At 35.9% G+C, this 21,303-nt stretch overlaps 1 protein-coding gene across 9 annotated transcripts; it reads left to right on the top strand.

Moving 5' to 3' along the window:
- Window positions 1–8,165: 8,165 nt before the first annotated feature.
- Window positions 8,166–15,175, top strand: LOC114314802 (pre-mRNA-processing factor 19 homolog 2). 9 transcript variants are annotated; one of them, XM_028261286.2, is made up of 7 exons: window positions 8,213–8,332; window positions 8,451–8,562; window positions 8,752–8,841; window positions 9,664–9,726; window positions 10,482–10,543; window positions 14,194–14,260; window positions 14,902–15,175. In XM_028261286.2, exons 2-7 carry the CDS (start codon window positions 8,550–8,552, stop codon window positions 14,961–14,963), a joined length of 357 nt encoding a protein of 118 aa, XP_028117087.2. In that variant the 5' UTR covers window positions 8,213–8,332; window positions 8,451–8,549; the 3' UTR covers window positions 14,964–15,175. The 9 variants fall into 9 exon arrangements, 7 of the variants coding, with proteins under 7 accessions (XP_028117089.2, XP_028117091.2, XP_082752362.1 ...); XR_003647573.2 differs by having other exon boundaries at window positions 8,166–8,562; window positions 8,752–9,563; XR_003647572.2 differs by having other exon boundaries at window positions 8,166–8,562; window positions 8,752–9,563; window positions 9,664–9,746; window positions 10,491–10,543.
- The last annotated feature ends 6,128 nt before the right edge of the window (window positions 15,176–21,303 follow it).

The following is a 21,303-nucleotide window of genomic DNA, read 5'->3' as shown; positions in this document are numbered from 1 at the left end:
ACACAAGAAGGGGAGGCTAACCCCTCCAATTTTGGACTTCAAAACAACATTTTAGCTACTGAAATAACTCTGAAAATCAGTGTTCAAAAGCCCAAAAAAAGATAGTGTAAAGGTGGTAAACCCAAGGGTAAAGGCCTTCAAAGTAAGGTGTAAAGAAAGGTGAACCACCCTTCAACCTTTATTGGCCTTAAAACCCAAGTTTTAGCCCAAAAATACAGAGTTTATATAGCTCAAAAATTAGTAGAAAAAAAGTAAGAAAAACCACAACTAAAGCAAAGCAACAAGCAAAGCCTTATACCTCTTGAAGAGAAGACCAATTCTAGGCGACAAATTAAGACAAACACACCCTCAAGAGCTCAAACTAGGCTCAAGAGTACCTCAGCTCCAAGATACAGAGGTTTGGTTAAGAGTGTATACGCAAAAGCTTACAAGAGCTGAAGAAATTTCAAGAGAAAGAGAGAGTTGTAGAGAGATAGAAAATATTTTGCTCCAAACATTTTCCAACCTTAGAGAGGGGAGGGAAGGTCTCCTATATATAGAAAATCAAGCAACTCTCTCGAAAATATCAATACATACACGTGTAAGGAGGTGCATGCATTTGTGCTAACAACTGGCACAGCTGGCAGAAAATATCTACAAAACACATCAGTGGCCAGCAGCCAGCCGGCAGTCAAAGGCAGTGGCCAGCAGGCCACAAGAAGTTGTAGGCTTGAAAAACTCTAGTTTTGGTCCAAAAGGAGAGTACAAGGTTTGTAGGGTTTGAAAAGCTCAAAGCTATGGCATTCCACTGAGGACTTCGAGCGCTTGACAAGCATATACACTCATCATCGGGTGTGCAAGCGATGACGTCCAAATCGTGAGGATGGTCAAAAATGGGGTGTCTACACCTAGGGCTTTATATGCATTGAGCTTAATATCACTTTTCATGTACCCAAGCTTTGACTTGAAAAGATGTAAGCCTTTAGGGAATATGATTATTTGTTTAGCTTTCATTTTTTTTCACTATCTTGTAGCATATGTTGTAGATTCAGGATGTACTATTTATGAATGTATATCGCATGTGTCACATTTTGTATATCAAACTCTGATTAATGAAAGTTTATCAATTCATTTATGTTATTATTTATTGGTTATTATGAGATGGGGTTTATTGTATTTATTTCGGGACGTTACATATATGAAAAAGTGATTAGAACTTTCAACAACAAACACCTAATTACATATATATATATTGGAGGGGGTTGGAGATAAAAATAAAGAGTTTCATTTTGAGCTAAAAATGTGAAGAATTCGAGTAAGATACACTCTGACGATCAGAATAGTAGGACTAGAGGTCCAGGACCAGAAGAGTCAAGGGGACCAGGACCAAAGGTTTAGGTCCAAACTTGCCGGTCCAAGATTAAAGGACTCGAGGAGACCAGGGGACTAGGACCAGAGGTCCAGGTCCAGGCATGCGAGTCCAGATTAGGGGACTAGGTCCACAAGTCCAAGGGTCCGGGCCAGAAGGCTAGGTCCAGAAGGCATGGCCCTCAGGGAGAAAACTTGGTCAAAGCTTGGTCCTTACTTTAAGGGCCTACCACTCCTAGAAATCTGTGATAGTGGAACAAGATCCCACAAAAAGTAGGCTGAACGCGAGGAGTGGCAGGGGAAATGGAACCAACTTCAACAGCCATTTTGGAGGCTATATAAAACCATACCAAGCAAGGAAAAAGCGAGGCAATTAATTAACACCACTTTTGGTTGCTCCTATTCTTATATTTTCTTGCTCTATAGCTTTCAAGTATACTAAATTAAGCATTGGAGAGTCCCTTGGATGCCCACCAGGCGGGTTCTTTATATTTTTTTGAGTGTTTTAGGCCAATTTCCATTGTGTTCACGCCGGAGAGCTGCTGCAACAAAGGTGGTTCAATTTTTACCCACCACAATTTGGCGCAGTCTGTGGGAAACTTATAACAAAAAGCCTTTTTCTACTCTTCGCTAGTTTCAGTTCGTTCATTTTTCAATCATTGATGGCAAAAGAAAATGTCATCCTACCAACCGATGAAGAACATGATGTTTTACGCCCTTCGGTTCAACAGACACACACATTAGACTTAAAAGTTCCACGTGAACGACGTGAGCATGAAATTCAAGACCAAACCATGAAAGACCAAGTAGAAGGCAGCATCTGGCTATATTTTCAACCCATGGAAGACCAAGCAGAAGGTAGTATCTGGTTGTAAGAGTTAGCTCAGAGAGAGAAAGTCATCAATGCAGTGGACAAACGACTCAAGAAATTGTCTGAACAAGTTAGGACCTTGAAGCAATGTCAACTCCAACCTCAGACTAAAGGTCAGCTCAGGATTGGAAATCAGCTCAGACCGAGCAATTTTTTAGCAGAATATCCTATTTGTGTACCTGTTCAAGTAGAACATCCTACTCCTACATATGTTCGAGCAGAATATCTTACTCCCACATATGTTCGAGCAAAACATACTGCTCCTTCATCTTTTTGAGTAGAATATCTTTCTCTTGCATCTTTCCGAGCAAAACAACATGTTCCTACATCTGTCTGATCAGAGCATCCTACTCTTGCACCTGTCCAAACAGAACATTGTGCTCCAGTATCCTTCCGAACAGAACAGTATACTCCTACATCTTTCCGAGCATAACATTCTGCTCTTGCACCTGTCCAAGAAGAACGGCGTGCTCTAGCATCTATCGGAGCAGAATATCCTATTCATGCATCTATCCAAGCAAAACATCATGCTCCTACACTTGACCAAGTAGAACAACGTGCTCCAGCATCTGTCCGAGAAGAACATCCTCCTCTTACACTTATCCGAGCAAAACGTCGTGCTCCAGCACTTTTCTAAACAGAATTATGTGCTCCAGCACCTGTTAACATTTTTATAGAATAGCAGAGTTCAATACCTATCCGAAGAGCATCAGAAACAATTATGGTCTGGATAATAGAACCAAGGCCTGGTCAGATCATTTCTTCTTTTAGTAGAAGGATTAATAACATGGAGCCTTCAAAAAATTTCAACATCCCAAAGTTCGAGCTCTACGATGGTCAGGCAGATCTCTTGGACCATCTTTGTCACTACACCGCCATACAATGTCCCTTTGGAACAGGAATGAGGCACTCATGTGCAGGGTCTTCGCATCCAACCTAGGAAAAGTATCCAGCTAATGGTTTGACAAGCTTCATGAAGGGTCTATTGGCAATTGGCAACAGTTGTCAGAGAGTTATGTGAAGCGCTTTCTGATCAACGTCAAGGGTGCTAAGGAGATGAACGCTTTGCTTTCCCTCTAAAAACCTCCTAACCAAACCCTCAAGCAATATGCCCAACATTACTAGGAGACCTTTTATGAAGTTGAGAAGGACTATTCAAATCAAGTAGCAGTCGCCACATTTAAGAATGACTTGTTACTAGAAGATAGGTTATGGTAGTCCTTTCCCAAGAAACTACCAAGATGAGTTATTGATCTATTAATTAGGATTGACCAATATAGCAAGCTAAAGGAAGATCAAAAAATTTCTAAACAACTATTGGTTCAAAGGGAAGAGAGTTAGATAATCCAGCTCGGATTGTAGTTATGTTCTTTCACTTAAGTGTAATTTCTAATAATTCCCTAAGTACAAGAAAGTTGAACAATTCAGGTCAGATTGCAGTTATGTTCCTTTACTTAGGTGCAATTTATAGCAATTCCCCAAGTACAAGAAAGTTTGACAATCCATGCTAGATTGTAGTTGTGTTCTTTCACTTAGGTGCAATTTCTAGTAATTCCCTAAGCACAAGAAAGTTGAACAATCCAACTCGGATTGTAGTTATGTTCTTTCACTTAGGTGCAATTTCGAGCAATTTCCTAAGTACAAGAAAGTTTGACAATTAAAGCTAGATTTTAGTTATGTTATTTTACTTAGGTGTAATTTCTAGCAATTCCCTATGAACAAGAAAGTTGGACAATCCAGCTCAGACTGTAGTTATGTTCTTTCACTTAGGTGCAATTTATAGCAATTTCCTAAGTATAAGAAAGTTAGACAATCCAGCTTGGTTTGTAGTTATGTTCTTTCACTTAGATCTAATTTCCAGAAATTACCTACGTACAAGAAAGTTGAACAATCTAGCACAGATTTTAGTTATGTTCTTTCACTTGAATTACTTGAGTATAAGAAAGTCTGCGAATCAAAAATTGAATTTTTCTGCTCTAGTATGGATAGTTTTGCCTTGGATGAACTCCAACTTTCCCTTACGACTAGGCTTGGAAAAGTCAAAGTTTGGGGGCAATTGTGGAAGGCAAAAATAAAGAGTTTCATTCCGAGCAAAAAATATATAGAATGCAAGCAAGATATGCTCTAATGATCAGAATAGCAGGACTAGAGGTCCAGGACCAGAAGAGTCCAGGGGACCAGGACCAAAGGTCCAGGTCCAGACATGCGGGTCCAGAACCAGAGGTGTAGGACCTGAAGGCCAGGTGCAGAAGTCTAGGGGTCCTGACCAGAAGGCCTAGTCTAGAAGGCATGGCCCTCAAGGGCAAACTTGGTCAAAGCTTGGTCCTTACTTTAAGGGCCAACCAGTCCTAGAAATTCGTGATAGTGGAACAAGATCCCACAAAAAGTGTGCGGAACATGAGGAGTGGCAGGGGACGTGGAACCAACTCCAACAACCATTTTGAAGGCTATATAAAGCCATATAAAGTAAGGAAAGAGTGAGACAATTAATTAACACTACTTTGGGTTGCTTCTATTATTACATTTTCTTGTCCATAACTTTCAAGTATACTAGCTTAAGTATCGGAGAGTCCCGTAGCTGCCCACCAGCCGAGTTCTTCATATCTTTTTAATTGTTTCAAGCCAAGTTCCACCGTGTTCACGCCAGAGTGCCACCACAACAAAGGTGGTTCAATTTTTACCACTACAAGAAAACGGGATACAGTGACATTTTTTTATGGCATTTTTCAAAAACGTTGTGAAATCTGTCCGAATTTTTCAAATTTCAAAAAAAATTAAACTAAACCATCTTGTTTTGTGTGCCGATTATTAAAAAACAGTGGGTCAGGCGTTAAAATAAGATTATTAAAAAATAGTAGGCCAACCGTTAAAAGTGAAAAAAAATTTATTCTGATTGACTAGACGCGTGACTTTAGGAAGATAGAGAAATCGAGGCCTGGGATCTTCGAGGCATCGGACCTTCAATCTCCATCAATTCGTTGGTTGTTTGATCTGAAAAATCTTGTTCTACTCTTGATTTGAGCGTATATCTTCCTAATTGTTCGAATCCGTATGATCTAAATCGTTACAGGGCCAAGGTTAGGGTTTTCTGGAGTATATATATTCCAGATTATTTGAATCCCTATGGATCTAAATCGATCTAGGGCTCAAGGTTATTGTTTTCTAATATGGATTTGCTACATTCACACAAGATCTATAAAATTTCATAGCTAAAACTAACGATTTGGAATTATTTTATCTCGATTTAGTTGATTTTCAACTTTTTTTTTTTCTTTTTTTTGTGTTTTCTCTTTTCGTTTTTGTTCCTTTACTTTTTCTAGTCCTTGTATGGAAAACTCTTCTCTTTTATCAGATTGAGCAACAGCTGTGACGCCCGGAAACTACACCATTGGTTGCAGTCAAGGGAGAGTCACTAATGAGTCCTATGGTCAATAACCAGTAAGATCCCAGATCGCCGGAGGAGTCAGATTAGCCTCCCTTCTAAGTCCAGCTTTCTTAGGCAGCGCACTGCCCTTTTGACAGATCTTAAAAGGCATTGACACAAGGTCTCATAAGCAACGATAAGGTTCATACATGTAAATATTAAAGTATAAGTGCATAACAACCACGAATATCCTTAATTTCAAAAGCTTGTTCTATTACATTACATCCCAAAAGAAGCTTTAAAACTTCATATGAGTTCTTACAAAATAACAAAAGGAAATTTCTAGCTTTCCTAAGATAGCCAAAAGTCTTCGAAGGTTTCGGGCTCGTCGTCTCCAGCTATAAATTCCGCTTCATCACCTGGCATGATACGCCGTGAGCTTTGAATGCCCAGTAAACACACACACACACCCCACCCCTTTTTCCCAGTCCAATACACAATCACATTTATAACGTCAAATAGTAAAGCATGATACTCCAATAAACAAATAAATACATTAGGAGTTGAGTCAGAAGTTAGTAACTAGAAATCCCCCAAAGAGATTTCGTCCTCCCAACCACAAGAATCGGACGCAGATTATTCGGTATGCCCCCTCTTTTGCTGCTTTGTTACAGACCTAACCTCGGATGCCTACCAACGGTTATATACCGCGTAGCGCCAACCGCAGGGCCTCAAAAGAGACGGTAAAATAGGGCCTTGCCCGAATCCCTCCTCACACCAAACCACCTAGGGTCCGAATACAACCGCTCCGTTCAAGGGTTCCGAAAACCACTTGCGCAAGACTTTAACTTTCGAATAGGGAACGCATCCCAACAGTCCATATATCACATTTTCTCATCTTTTCATTTCTCAAGTGTTCGAAAACCCAATACCCACCCAATTAGGTTTCCCGTTGAATTAGGTGTTTTAAGTCAAGGTTAGTTCAACTAAACGATAAAATAAAATTCACATAAGCATGCCTCCTCAAGATAAGAAGATAAATAACATAACATACCCATACAACATTATGCCAAGATATGATAATAAGCCATAAAACATTTTCATGAATACAAGGGTATAAAACATCCAAACATAACAAATTTCCAGATTTAACATCACATGAAGGTTAATATGGAAGGACTACTTAGGTTCACCTACCGGACTCGGTTTTCCTATGGTTAGTAAAGAATTTGATCTAGTTTCTAAAACATTTTTCGGAAATGGGATTGCTTTTCCCGATTTTAAGTTATTTACAAAATAGTCCAGCACTGTTCCAGAATCTGCCCAGATCTGTCGACTGTTACGAAAACTTGATTTTCTCGCAAACCACTCAATGTTTTTCGATGAAACCAATTTTAGTTGAAAGCTAACTCCTTAAGGAAGGTTTTGAAATAAAATATAGGTTCAGAATATTTTTGTACATTTTTCTGGAATATTTGAAAGTTGACTGAAAAAAACAGGTTTTAAGGTGGAATGCCCAAAACAAGGAAATTTATAAAAAAAGGGGTTCCACCATGAGAAAGTTTCATTTCTTTTGTGAAGAAAATATGCTAACTATCACATGTTTAACTCAAAAAATTTGATTGAAAGAGTGCCCTTGAAAAGTTGAGAGATTTGTACAAAAAGAAGATGGTTTGTGCCAAAATGGGGAAATACAAGAGAGATGGACCCAATACTCAAATCTTAGTATTTTTAACATAAAAACTTGATAATAAAAGATCTGGAAAACATTATTTAGAAACTTTAGAACATGCATTAGAAAAGGAAATGAAGGGAAGGTTGTGTTGGTGGCTTACCTTCTAAGCTTTGCACAAGAAACTCTCTTCTCTTCCTCCTTCTTCTCCTCTAGATTCTCTTTCTTGCTCTCCTCCCTCTCTCTCTAACCAAAATGTGTGTGTAAGTGAGTGTGTTGTGTGTATGTTTGCAAGCTAGGGAGGGTGTGGTATATATAGGCAAATTTTGGTGTAAAAGGACATAAAAGCCCTTTAGTTGGAATTGGATGGAAAGTTAGGATTTTGCTTGAATTCTAAAGGAATTGAAGGGACTTAGGAGGTGTGTTCCATTGATTTAGGCCACCTCTAGTTGTAATGAAACTAATTCTTGGATTTTGTATCCTAGGTAGGTCACTAGGTTGTATTTCTCTAGGATTTCATAATCATGATTATTGAAAATTGGCTCCTCTCTCTTCCCTAGGAGTGTAATGGGTTATTATTTTATTGGTTTTGGTCCTAGAGCACACTCTTCAAGGTGTATATATATATATATATATATCTTACAAGATTGATGGTACTAATAATATTAGAGTACATGTACTAGTTTTTGTGGTTTATTTTGAATTTAATAAAGAAGTAGGGGCTTGGTGTTAAATACATGTAATTTATGTAGAATTAAATTAGGTTAGGGAACCTAATCCGGCTAAGGTAATTCTTGTTTCGATAAAAATAAATAAATAAATAAAATAAAGTAAAATAGTAATGCTAATCGGCAAGATTCGAATTTATTCAAGTAACCGAGGGGCTTTAAGAAAATAATTCAACATTAGGGTCTGAGAAGTAAATACATATTTCAGGAGCCTTACAACAGCAATGGTAAATCGATTTATCTAGGGTTTTGAGTGCAGTGTTAGTGTCTCTGATCATGTACGGGACAAGCAGGTGGCGTTGGATGTGGATCATTGGAAATAGTGTGTAGAAGCTCAACGATGAAGAGATGTAGATCTACTCTCTCTTCGATCAGATCTACTTTTTTTTTTCTCTCTCTCTCTCCCTCTCTCTGCGATTTGCTAACATGGTAATACCAGATCTGCTTTGTCTCTCTAAATTCTTGTAGAAACTTGCATCTTGGTATGTTCTTTCTTCATTACCAGTTCTTACTTCTCAACTGCGTCGAAGCACTAAAGAGCTCAGAGAAACTCTATCACTCTTTACCATGAATTGCTCAAGTCTCTCTCTCTCTCTCTCTTTCTCTCTCTCTCTCTCAATATATAATATACATATACGAATATATATAAATGTTGCTGCTCTTGATATATAATATACATATACGAATATATATATATATATATATATATAAATGTTGTTGTTCAATGGTTATTGTAGTGGTTTGTCCGATCACTGCTTTTTCTTTGCAGTTTTCAGTGAAGTACCGAAGGAGCCGATGGTTTCGATGAAGTCTGGACTTCTTTACGAGAAGCGATTGATTGAGAGACACATATCCGCATGTTTGCTTCCTCCCTCTTTCTTGATTCTAGGGTTTCAAATTTTTTCTGTTTGTTTACTGAGAAAATGGTACTAAGTGAATAAAATTAAAAATTTTGGATTGTAAAGGTTTTTATTTTTTGCTACTTAGGAAATTTTAAGCAAGAAAAAAAAAAACAAGAAGAAGAAGAAGATTCTATGTTATTTTTTATTTTCCCCAATTTTCATATGGGTTCAGTTTGTTTTCATTTTAACTATGTTTGTACATTTTTCTTTTGAATTCTATGGTTATTAGTAGTAAGAATTTTTTATGTAGGATTTTAATTTGTTTCTTGGCCATGTACTCTGTTTTTTTTTTTTTTTTTTTTTTTACTGAGAATAAAAGTGGAAATTTGATAATGAAGATTTTCATTATTTGAGGCTTCAGAAATTTTTAAAAAAGAAAGAAAGAAAGACAGGAAAGAATGCACTCAATTTAGTAAAACTTTTCGGCTTAGTGATTGTGATTTGTGAATATGAAACAGAAGATTTAATGTTATCTTATATTTTCCCCAATTTTTATCAGCAACACATTTGTCATATTTTTCTTTTGAATTTTATGGTTATTAGTAAGAACTTTTAATGTTAGTTCAAAACTCTCTGAAATTTGCATTTTTGTTTGTTCTTTAACTATGAGTATGGAAAATGCCCTATTACCGGGGAGCCTCTGTCTATGGATGACATTGTATCGATCAAAACCAGCATGGTGTGCTTCTGTTTACTTGTATTTGTATGCAATTTGTTGTCAGTGTTTTCTGTGTTGAGTATGTTTTCTTGTAGCTTCATCATATAAGAATTCTGTGCAGATAATGATGCCAAGACCAATATAAGCTGCAAGCATTCCTGGGATGCTTGGAATGTTCCAAATAGTATGTGTTTCCAATCCCAAGTATCCTGTTTATTCAGAGTCTACTATTAAATATATCTTTATGGAATATAAAACATTACGCCAGTCCTGTTGTCATGTCATTTCCCCAAAAACATTGAGATTGTACCTGATCCATAAAGGTTGTTTTCCAACTCCAAGCCAAAATTTAGTCATCATTAATATTGGCTGGAAGCCTGGAATTTCTGGTTGAAATCATTTTGATCTGAAGTTGTCTGCCCAGTTACGATGTGTTGCCTAGGAGATAAAAATCTACCCTTGTTTTTGCTTATTGTTATTTCTTTCTATGTTCTTCGCTGAGCTATTACAAAAAGCTGGAAAATGTCTTCTTCTGCTTTGAATGGACAAGTTTGAAGCAAAGCATAGTAAAAATAGCTTATGGTTCATTGGTTGAAAATTGAAATTTATGACATTTTTTTAAGGTCCATTTGTTATAAATTACATTTATTATACATATATGCGTATTTAAATTTACATTACGATCTTATTTAGTGTTCCAAGTCACTGTGTCTGGGAAAAAAAAATACTAGTACCCAAAGCTTGCCACAACCTTGAGTCTTGCACTTGGAAATACAATGCCTTATTTTTTTCTTTTTTTGGAAGGAAAAATTATAATTAATTTTATTTTGTTTTGGGGTAAGTGGCACAGTGCATACCTGTTCCCCTTCTGCTTAAGCAATATGGTGTTCACCCCTTACTCTTTCCTTTTTCCTTGTTATGCTTTGATGGCCTTAACAGTATTTTCAGAAACAATTGTGGCGTTCATACATGGTTCATGTCAACATTATTTCTACAAACTGGTAATTTTATCATTTCATTGTTCTAGTTTTACTATTTTGGCTTCATGTTTACATTCACAAGAAGAAATCACCTTATATTCATATATGTATATTATATTTTGGTACTTCAAAAAAAAAAAAAAAAAAACAAAAAGAGAGAGAGAGAGAGAGAAAAAAAGATTCAATGTTATCTTTTATTTTCCCCAATTTTTATATGGGGTCAATTTGTTTACATTTGAACTATGTTTGTACCATTTATTTATCATTTTTCTTTTGAATCCTATGATTATTAGTAAGAGTTTCTGATGTAGGGTTTTAATTTGTTTCTTGCCCATGTACTCTATTTTTTTACCGAGAAAATGCTAAGGAAAAAATAAAAGTGGAAATTTGGGTAATGAAGGTTTTCATTATTTGGGGCTTCAGAAATTTTTAAAAAGAAAGAAAGAAAAAAAGACAGGAAACACTGCACTCGAAACTCTCTTTGTACCATTTATATCACATTTTTCTTTTGAATTTTATGTTTATTAGGAAGAATTTTCAATGTAGTTCTTGTTAATGTACACCTAAACCTACTCCACTAAACCTAACCCACTACACCACTCCACCTCCACTTCACCTACTCCACTACACACTCCACTTCACCTACTCCACCACTCCACCTCCACTTCACATCTCCATCTCCTATATAATGTACATACAATACATCAAAACTGACATCAATCAGTAATACAATTCTCTATTTTTCTATACATCAATTTTAACATGGTATCAGAGCAGGTTTAGAACCTAGTATTTTTCGCTTCACCGGCGGGCGGCAACCTCACCTTAGCCGTCCACCGGACCTCCACCTATTCCGCTTATTTTCTACACGTACCTTCCCATCACTGCCCAAATCCTCTTTGTTTCTTCTTCTCTTCATTGTTTCACTTGTTGCTTCCAATCGGCGGCCTCTCTCTCTGTCGGCCCTGCATCGTAATGGAGGCGGCTGTTGTAACTCAAACGAATGTTGGTGCTGCTGCTAATCAGGACAAGAATCAATCTCTCTCTCTCTCTCTCTCAACAGAAAAAGATGAGATCGATGAATCTAGAAGATTCATGGGTCCAAACCTGTTCAATGTTTAATCAACCAAGCCGATGCAGATCTCTGATCGGATTAATCTACAATCCAATCAAGAAGAACACACCCAATTTCAGAAACTATTCTTTATTTCCTCTCAGACAAATCCAACAACGACCCGTCTCATCTTCCACAGTTTCTGCGATTCTCACCAAAGAAGAAACAGACAGTTCGAATCAACAAATCACCACCCAATTCGATATCAATGGATACATGCTTCTCAAAGCTAATTCCATCAACAAAGCCCTCGACGACGCTGTTGTGTTGAGAAATCCACCAACGATCCACGAAGCCATAAGATACTCTCTCCTCGCCGGCGGCAAGAGGGTCCGCCCGGTTCTTTGCATCGCCTCCTGCGAGCTCGTCGGCGGCGGAGAATCTCAAGCAATCTCAGGCAATGCCGGCTGCTTGCGCCGTCGAGATGATCCACACCATGTCGTTGATTCACGACGATCTTCCCTGTATGGACAACCCCACAATTTTTTTTTATCAACCCACTATCTCTCTCTGTGGTCCCTTTTTCTCTCTGTCTCTCTCTACAGCTCCACACATCGTGTGGCTTTCTCTCTCTTCAAGCACCACCACCCAAAAGCGAGATTCGTCCCTTTCTTAATACAATACATCTTGCCGTTTTTTTAATAGTCCCACCGAGAGAGAGGTCCACTTTCCTCCCCATCAACACTTTTCTTTTTTTATTTTTTCTTCAATGGACTGACACTCTCTCATCTTTCCACTTTCCAACCCACACTCTTTTTTTTTTCTCCAACCCACTTTCCAATCCCCCGAGGCACATGCTTTCGCCATTCATCTCTTATTATTATTATTCTTACAAAAAAAATAAATAAAACAAAACAAAAAAAAAATCTACAAACACAAATACCAAACCCATTGCCGGTTTTCCCAAAACCGTGGGCCACGCAACCTTTTTTTTTCATTCTTATTTCTTTGCAAAAAAAAAAAAAAAAAAAAAAAAACACACAAAACCAGCAGAAGAAGCAGACGAACTGCACGCCAAACTCTTTTTATTCATGACGGGGCTCCCCCCGATCACCATTTTACACCACACACAACAAAAAAAAAAAAAAACACAACACCGGCTTTGTTTTCTTTTCTGCAGACGGCCACACACCGACATCCCTTCTCTACTCTGCCGCCGGTCTCTTCTTCTTGCCTCCGTCCTGGGCGGCTCTTGACGGTGTTGCCTCCGTGTTTCCCACTCCACTGGGCACGATCACTCCACCCTGCTCCTCCACTACAGCATATGGCGGCCCTCCAAATCGGAACATCACGGTGGCCTTCCGCTTCAGCTCCTTATTTTCCGCCTTTAGCACACTTATCTCTGCTCGCGCATCCTTATACATGCGTTGGAGTAGAGCCAGTTGGGCGTTTAACTGCTGCACCTCATTTGTCCTACTCTGTAGCCGGTGCGACAGGTTTGTGACCGCCGTCATGGTCTCCACACATGACTTCAAAGTATACTGATTGGCCTCAATATCAGTTTGCACCGCCATTTTTTGCTCCACCGACCGCATCGGAAAGTTCAACGGAGCAAAACCAGAGGCGCTTGGTTGAGGTTCACTGGCCACCGCACCAGTTATCTCTCTTGTTGACTCGTTGAGGTCGGGAAAGAGAGTGAGCAGACCACGGGACGAAGAGGCCATATTCTGGGTAGCTGAACGGGAAGACGAGGCCATGTTCTGGGCAACAGAGTGTTACAGAATATTACAGAGTTTCTCTCTCAGAACACGAATCTCTCAGAACACGAAGAGTTTTTCAGATGTTTCTCTCAGTTTTTTTTGTCTCAGTCTCTGCCTCAGCCTCAGCTTTCGTCTTGGTTAAATAGCCAAGGCAGACACGTGCATCATGCACCGCTCGGCGCTCGACGACAAACTGGGCGCGCCTTTTGATGGCACGCCTTTTTGGAAGATTGGGCACACCTTTTGAGGGCACGACTTTTGAGGGCTCGATATCTATATCCATGTATATCTTTTGGGCAGCCTATCTACACACTCATACAGTGTCTTCTACATCGGTCCGACATGACCCCATAAACTGTCTTCTACATCGGTCTGACACGACCACACAGTGTCTGCTACAACGGTCCGACATGACCCTGTAAACTGTCTGCTACAACGGTCCGACATGACCCCATAAACTGTCTGCTACATCTGTCTGACACGACCATACCGTGTCTCCTATCCTGTTTTATTTTTTTTATCAGTTTACTTTCTTGTTTTGTTACTCTCTTCAAACTCAAGTTGGTTAGTTCCTATCCTCCTTGAGTTTGAGGGGGGCTGTTAATGTACACCTAAACCTACTCCACTAAACCTAACCCACTACACCACTCCACCTCCACTTCACCTACTCCACTACACACTCCACTTCACCTACTCCACCACTCCACCTCCACTTCACATCTCCATCTCCTATATAATGTACATACAATACATCAAAATTGACATCAATCAATAATACAATTCTCTATTTTTCTATACATCAATTTTAACAGTTCTAAACACTCTGAAATCTGCAATTTTGTTTGTTCCTTAACTAGGAGTATGGAAAATGCCCTATTACTGGGGAGCCTCTGTCTGTGGATGACATTGTCCCGATCAAAACCGGTAAGGTGTGCTTTTGTTTACTGGTACTTTTATGCAATTTGTTGTTAGTGTTTTCAATGCTAAGTATGTTTTCTTGTAGCTTAATCATAGTTTGCTTATTTGTCCACTTGGCTATTTATTTATTGATATTGATACTAATATGTCACACTAGAATTATAGTTTAAAAGTTGTATTGGTACTGGTCATAGAGTTCTTGGTGGTCGCTAGTTTTTGGAGTCTTTTAAAAAATAGTGCACAAGCTATAGGCTACATCCATTAGTGGTCCTGTTGTTGACTACTTGTGCAATCTGACCAAGTAATTTCATCATTCTTGTCTGCATTGTAGCCATATAATATCCAAGCATAAGATTGTCCTATCTACTTCTTGTTTTGTCAGATCTGATAATATTAGAACCACAAACCCTTCATATACCAAAGATATATTGGTTTAAAATTATTTGAGTTGTACTACATCAATATTTTTTAATCCTAGAATTTCCCCGACAGTCCATGGAATTGTGTATTTATTTGTTGTTTTGTGTTTAGAAAACATTGATTGTTGTGGAAGTTTAAATTCTCTCTCAATTATTGCTTTTCCACAACTGTGATAACAAGTTTTGTTAATTAGGCGTGCTCTCATTTTCATTTTATTTTTGAACCAGGTGTTCGGAAGATAATTAGTGTCAACAAACAAACTTTTGCTGGTTGCAAAGTAAAGATTTAGATTGCAGATTAGTTTGCGCAGTTGAAAAAAAAAGGAGGGGGTGATTTGAAGAAAATTCAAACTGTTGAACAGTGCATGATTGAGAATTAGAAGGTTGTAGGGTTAAATCTCCAAGGAGATAAAGTAGAATTTTTATGGTCTTCAATTTGGCATTATGATTCAAATTTGAGCCAATCTGTGTTCTTTTATATAATTTCTCAGTTAATTCTCAATCTCTATTCTTAGTTAAATTTATATAAATTCTCAGTTAATTCTCTATCTCTCTAGTTAAATTCTCAATCTCTAATCCTAGTTAAATTCTCAATTGATAGGGCCATGTTCTTTAAAACAAAAAACAAAAAAGTGTTTTTTGAAAAAAAAGTCACTAAATGATGTTATCATGACATCATAATTGAGGCAAGCATGAAAATGAAGGTGGCGTTTTTTAAAAAAACGCCATTAAATGATGTCATTACATCATACGTTAATTGTGACAGAAAAGTTAGTGCGTGTTAAAGATTTTGCGACGTTTTAAAAAATGCCACCTAGTGTTTTTAGCAACATTTATGAAATGACGCTAAGCTATTGTAGTAGCCGTATCTGCGACAAAAATTTTAAACGTCATAAAAACCTATTGAAGCATTTTTTTTAGGCCTATAACGGCGTTTTTAAAACGTCGCTAAAAGTCAATTTTCCTGCAGTGTACCCACCACAATATAATAAAGAACCGTTATTACCATTTCACTTTATTTCAAATACATTCCCTTTTTTATTCTTATTATACATAGTTATATTAATACCCTTTTGACTTTTGCACATATACCTCAATTGCCCTTTATTAAAGGGTATTAATGTAACTATGTATGATAAAGAAAAAAAAAAATGAAGTGTTTTTAAGGTAAAGTGGTGTCAAAATAGCCCTCCCTACAATAATCTCATTTTACTTATTCTTTGACTCAATAAAAATATTTTTCTGATAAAAATTTAAAAATCTACGCAAGAATATTAAATGAACTACAATAATGCGATTGTAATGGTATCAAATTTTTAGTAACGCTTATCAGTTCCAACTTATTTATTAAATTCCTAGGCCACAATGAATTTCTCAGCAGGTTCTTTCTAACTTCTCAACAATAAATTGAATACATTAAATTCCTAAATTAAATATGATAGTTTCATCTGTAATCACAATTAAGGTTAGAAAACTCCATGGTTAACTACGTTCTTTAACCTATAAATAGGATACATTTGATCTTGAAAATGTTAGGGAACAACTAGGATCATCTCATCACCCATTACATTTATTTCAGGTATGATTTCTATGGTTTATGCACACACAAAAGATTTTGTCAGCTTATCAACCTACGTAGATTCAAGTCATCCTTTCAATAGTTAAGCAAAAGCCTAAGGACATTCAAGGAATTAGCTTCCAGAAAATATTGAAAAACTAAAATGAATATCTTTAATGCAGTTAGGCAATTGATTTTTTTTTTTTTTTTTTTGACTTTTTTCGAATTGTAAGTATATTCACCATGTTGTAAAAATAAATAAATATGAAACGAAGAAAGAATCAAACAAACAAATTCTATCATATAAAGTGAATCAATATGGCCAATTTTTGGGTATATCACTTCCAATTTGAACTTTGAAAATAAACTTCATTAACTTTTGGTCTAATCGTTTGCAGGTTAATCTTAAAATTGGGATACACTTACTATGTTAGTTATCTTCGATTACCTTTTCTTGCATCTTCATGGGTTGCTTTCCATGACATGCCTAGCACAAAGAGTCCCAAATTTGCATGTTTTTGGAGATTCAATAGTTGATTATGGCCACAAGACTCGCCATGCAGCAGGCATGAAGGCAGGATACCAACCCTATGGATTAGAATGCATTTGGAAAGGATTGGAAAGATTCACAAATGGGAAAACAATTCCAGAAATTATAGGTGAGAATCCATAAATATTTTTAATAATGTGTATTTTTTTAAGGGTAAAATTCACTTAGCCCCCTTGTGATTTGAACTCGGAGCACTTTACCCCCTCTATTGTTCGAATATAGATAGAAAGACTCTTGATTTTGGATTAAATTGCAACAATTAATGTTTCCATCCAAATTGACAAAAAGTGTATAACATTTGCCAATTTTGAGGGTGGGCATTAATTTTTCTTCAATTTAAAGTAAAATTAAAATGCAAAAGGTCATTTCTATCCTTAACCTTCGTCATCTACTTTGAAACCCTCAAATCCCTAACACTAATCTGCCAAATACTCCTCTTCAACCACCTAATCTATTCTCTTCAAACCCATTGTCACCCATCTTTTCTCCGAAACCAACCCTGCCACCATATCTCCTCCTCTGACCACCGCTGATGCATCATCTCCCTTTTCTGACCACCACTATAACTCCTCTTCCCTCCCCAACTATCGTCAATGTCCTTTCTCTAGTCTCCATATCGCTACCCCATCTCTTCTCCCAAGCCACCCTTATTGTCGCCTTCTCTCCCTATCATTTTTGGACAAATTTAAAAGTTTTTGAATTTTCAATTCATTTGCATGTCATTTTTTTTGTATAATCTTTTGCTAGAAGAAAGATCTTTAAGCTAATATGTGATTGTCTGGTAAATCTAGACTCACATATCTCTAACCTAGATTTTGATTGACCACCAAAACTAGAGGAATTGAATTATACACCATTTTTCACGTATATATATACATTAGTAGTGGTGCACGTGCATTGTATATAATAAAAGTTTGCTACACGAATACTTCATTTTACTTTTATCAATCAATTGAATTGATTTTGAAAATTATTTCATATATACGGTAGACATATATGTAGGAGGAATGTCCTACTTTAATTTTATGATTTTTAGAGCAAGTTGATTTTATTTATTTTTTATTTTTTTATTTTTTGCTGATCATTTGATTTGAAAAATCAAAAAGTTCCGTGATCATTATTAATGGAATTTCTATTGTTTAAGTGCTGAAATTTAGATAAATAGTGAAATTTCACTATTTGAGAATAGAGAACACAATAAAGGTTTACGTGTTTTTTTTCTAAAAAATTTTGAATACTCAACTTGGTTTGTATTTGATAGATCTCAATGACAAAATTCAAAAAATACCAATTTTATAAAGAAGAACAATTAGATAAAAAACTTGAGGAAATCTTATTGTGTGCACCCTACACCCCGTTAGGGATATATACCATTGCACCATATGACAAAAATATGTAATTTTTCCATAAAATCTTGTAAGATCAACTACAAAATGAGTAACCAGGCCACAAATTAATGTCCAAATTTTTATGGTTGATGTTGCGAAAGTTTTGTAGTTTGGTTACGACATTTTTTCTTATGCCAATTTGTGGTGAGATTATGCATTTTATGGTTGATGTGATGAAATTTTGTGATAAGGTACATATGATATACACCATAGCATTTCTTAATATTTTAAAATTTAAAAATAAATTTAATTAATGGTGTGGTTGATGATGCAAAAATTTATGCTTTTGTCTTGTTGGCAATTAAAAATTACATTGAAGGGCCTTTCACCTTAAACCCTTAACTTTAAGCAAGAAATAGATATTGTTTTAACAGTTTTAGTTAGTGTGTTACGGAAACATTAATGCACACCATATGTTATCTTACAAAAAATTATGTAAGTTTTCACGAATTTATATAAGTGATTTCAAAAAATAGTAAGTTCAACACAAATTTACGTAATTACATAAGTTTTCATGAACTTACACAAATTTGTATTTGTGTGATCACTTACGTAAATTTGTAAAAATTTACATAATTTTATATAAGATTGTATACAGTATACATTACACACCAGAACATTTCCCAGAATATTAGCATATATAGTATAGTACCGAGAAGTAGCCTTTATGAAGTTGATCCGTAATTTAAAATTGTTTCCTTATTTTTTTAATTCTTTTGTAAATTCACTTCGCACACATCAATACAGCTTCATCACAAAGTAAGCCCACCGATGACAATTGATGAAGCTTGGATACATCCTCAAATTGGGGTTAATTATGCTTCTGCATCAACTGGTATTCTTCCTGAGACAGGAACTGCATTTGTAAGTACTCTTATATTAAAAGCAAACCCCTAGAACTGAACTCCTCATCAATTTTCCTATTTCCAAACCATTAGTGTTAAGCACGCAATGTAAGATATAAATTAATGCTATATTTAGATCTTAAATTTGTTAAAAGGAAAAAAAATTTGAAGGAAATGAAGTTGCTTATACATATTATTTATTTTTTAATTTGTACTTCATACATATTCAATTTTTATACATAAAATTGATGGGAAATTACACTCATGGATTTTGTAATTTGCCGTTTGTATCAATTTAGTATTTGTAATTTTAATTGTATGAATTTTACCTTGGACCTTTTTACGTTATGTTAGTTTAATCCAATTGAGAACATTTATTACGAAATTGAACAAGCTAGATGCCAACCCCTTTTTGAAGAGAGTGAATAAACTATTTTGCTCTTTAATTTTAGTTTAATTTCTAAAGGGGATTATAAGTTTGACTATATTGAAAAATGTGAAAAATTAAAGATTAAAACTGATACAATTAAAATTAGAAGGGTTAAATTAACATATGTGTAATTTACTCAAAAATAAATTTTTATGGCAGGTACCTTTCCTTCACATTTTTCTAACCTAACTACATGAAAGAAAAATAATTATTTGTCTACTAGTTTATTTATTTATTTATTTATGAAGCCTAAGGCAAACTATGAAAATAGGACTCACTTACATACATTTTTAAAAAATATATATATTTTTGCATAAAATGATAAGTATTAAGAAGTTTTTTTTTTATTTAAATTTACTTGCACATATAATCATTAAAATTATAAATTAAAATTTACTTTCATATATTAAAAGAGGAAGCAATCATTACAATGACTAAAAAACTGGTTTTATTACTTTAGAGTTCAGCCATATCTAGTTTACCATTGAACCAACTATCACTTAAATACTATTCTTCTCGCATTTTTAGTTGCAAAATCAACAATCAAATGATTCCGATTGAGATTGAATTAATTGTTCTACTTTTAGTTTTTCTTTCTCTTTTTATTCCCAAAAGTATGTTTCCTAAGAAACATGCCTATATAATCACAATTCAATCCACTAATCACAATCCACTAACTATCTGATATTTGATAATAAAGAAATTATGAAACACAATTTAATGAAACAAAATTAGGACAAAAAAATAAGAAAAAAATTATTCAATTAAAATATGATAAAGACCAGGTAAAAAAATTAGGGCAAAATATTTCATTAAAATTTGACAAAGAAAGATGGAAAAAAAAATTAAGGTAAATTTATTTATTCCATTAAAATTTGATAGTTTAAAAGAGAGAGAGAGAGATAGAGAGAGAGAGAGGATTTACTGTGTGAGAGTGAGTCACCAATTTCTGGCCCACTGCGCTGCTTTTGCTCAGTGCTCTAGTAGAAGGTGATCTGTGCTTCGTCCCTGAGAGAGATGAGAGCTAACAGAATTTCTGTGATGGTGGTTTGATTTAAGGGCCAAATCAACATTTATTTGTATGTGTTTTAATTTTAATTGGTTTAAATTACACGTATAACTATTTTTTTTTTTTTTCTTTTACATATGGACCTAACAGAATTTTTTAAGGCCCCTTTAGACTGACCTAAATCAACAAAAATTTTTTTTTTTTGATCGGCAAACAGAACTTTATTGATGGAAAGGGAAGATTGCATCAATAAAGAGGAGCTTGGAGCTAAAACAAGCTCCAACCTCCTAGTTGGTGAGAAACCAACTCGCAAAACAAAGCGAAAAAACCAGAAAAATACATCAGACAGATCAGTCAGCCAAGAAGACACACACAGCAGAGCAAACACAGCAGAAGTCACACACAGCAGACTAAGGGACGTCACACACAGCAGAGCAAACAGAGCAGCTAGAGGAAAACTGCTGCAGTGCAGAAATCTATAGAAACCAGCAAGCCGAAGTATACTTCCCAAACACACCAGCAGAAGCAGTATAATTCACTGAACCGAGTAGCATACAAAACAAAGACAGAGCAAAATTTAGCAGGACCCCGCGGAACTGTTGCTTTGAGGCCGTACTGCTGCAGCCCAAAAGAAAAACAACAAAAAATAAATTGAGTCTATTTGAATTTGTAATATACTATAAGTCACTACTAAATTTGGGGCCTTATTTTGTGCCAATTTTTTGGGTCCTAAGGCATAAGCCTTAGGGGCCCTAGTCCAGAGCCGGTCCTGTGTCTCATATCTTTCATTTTCTTCTCATTTTACAAATTTAAAATTCAAACACAACATAAAATAACCAAACTAATAACG

The sequence above is a fragment of the Camellia sinensis genome, chromosome 11 (genome assembly GCF_055761805.1).
Source record: "Camellia sinensis isolate YWXY chromosome 11, ASM5576180v1, whole genome shotgun sequence".
NCBI classification, from domain to species: domain Eukaryota; kingdom Viridiplantae; phylum Streptophyta; class Magnoliopsida; order Ericales; family Theaceae; genus Camellia; species Camellia sinensis.
This window is presented reverse-complemented; position numbering and strand designations above follow the sequence as displayed.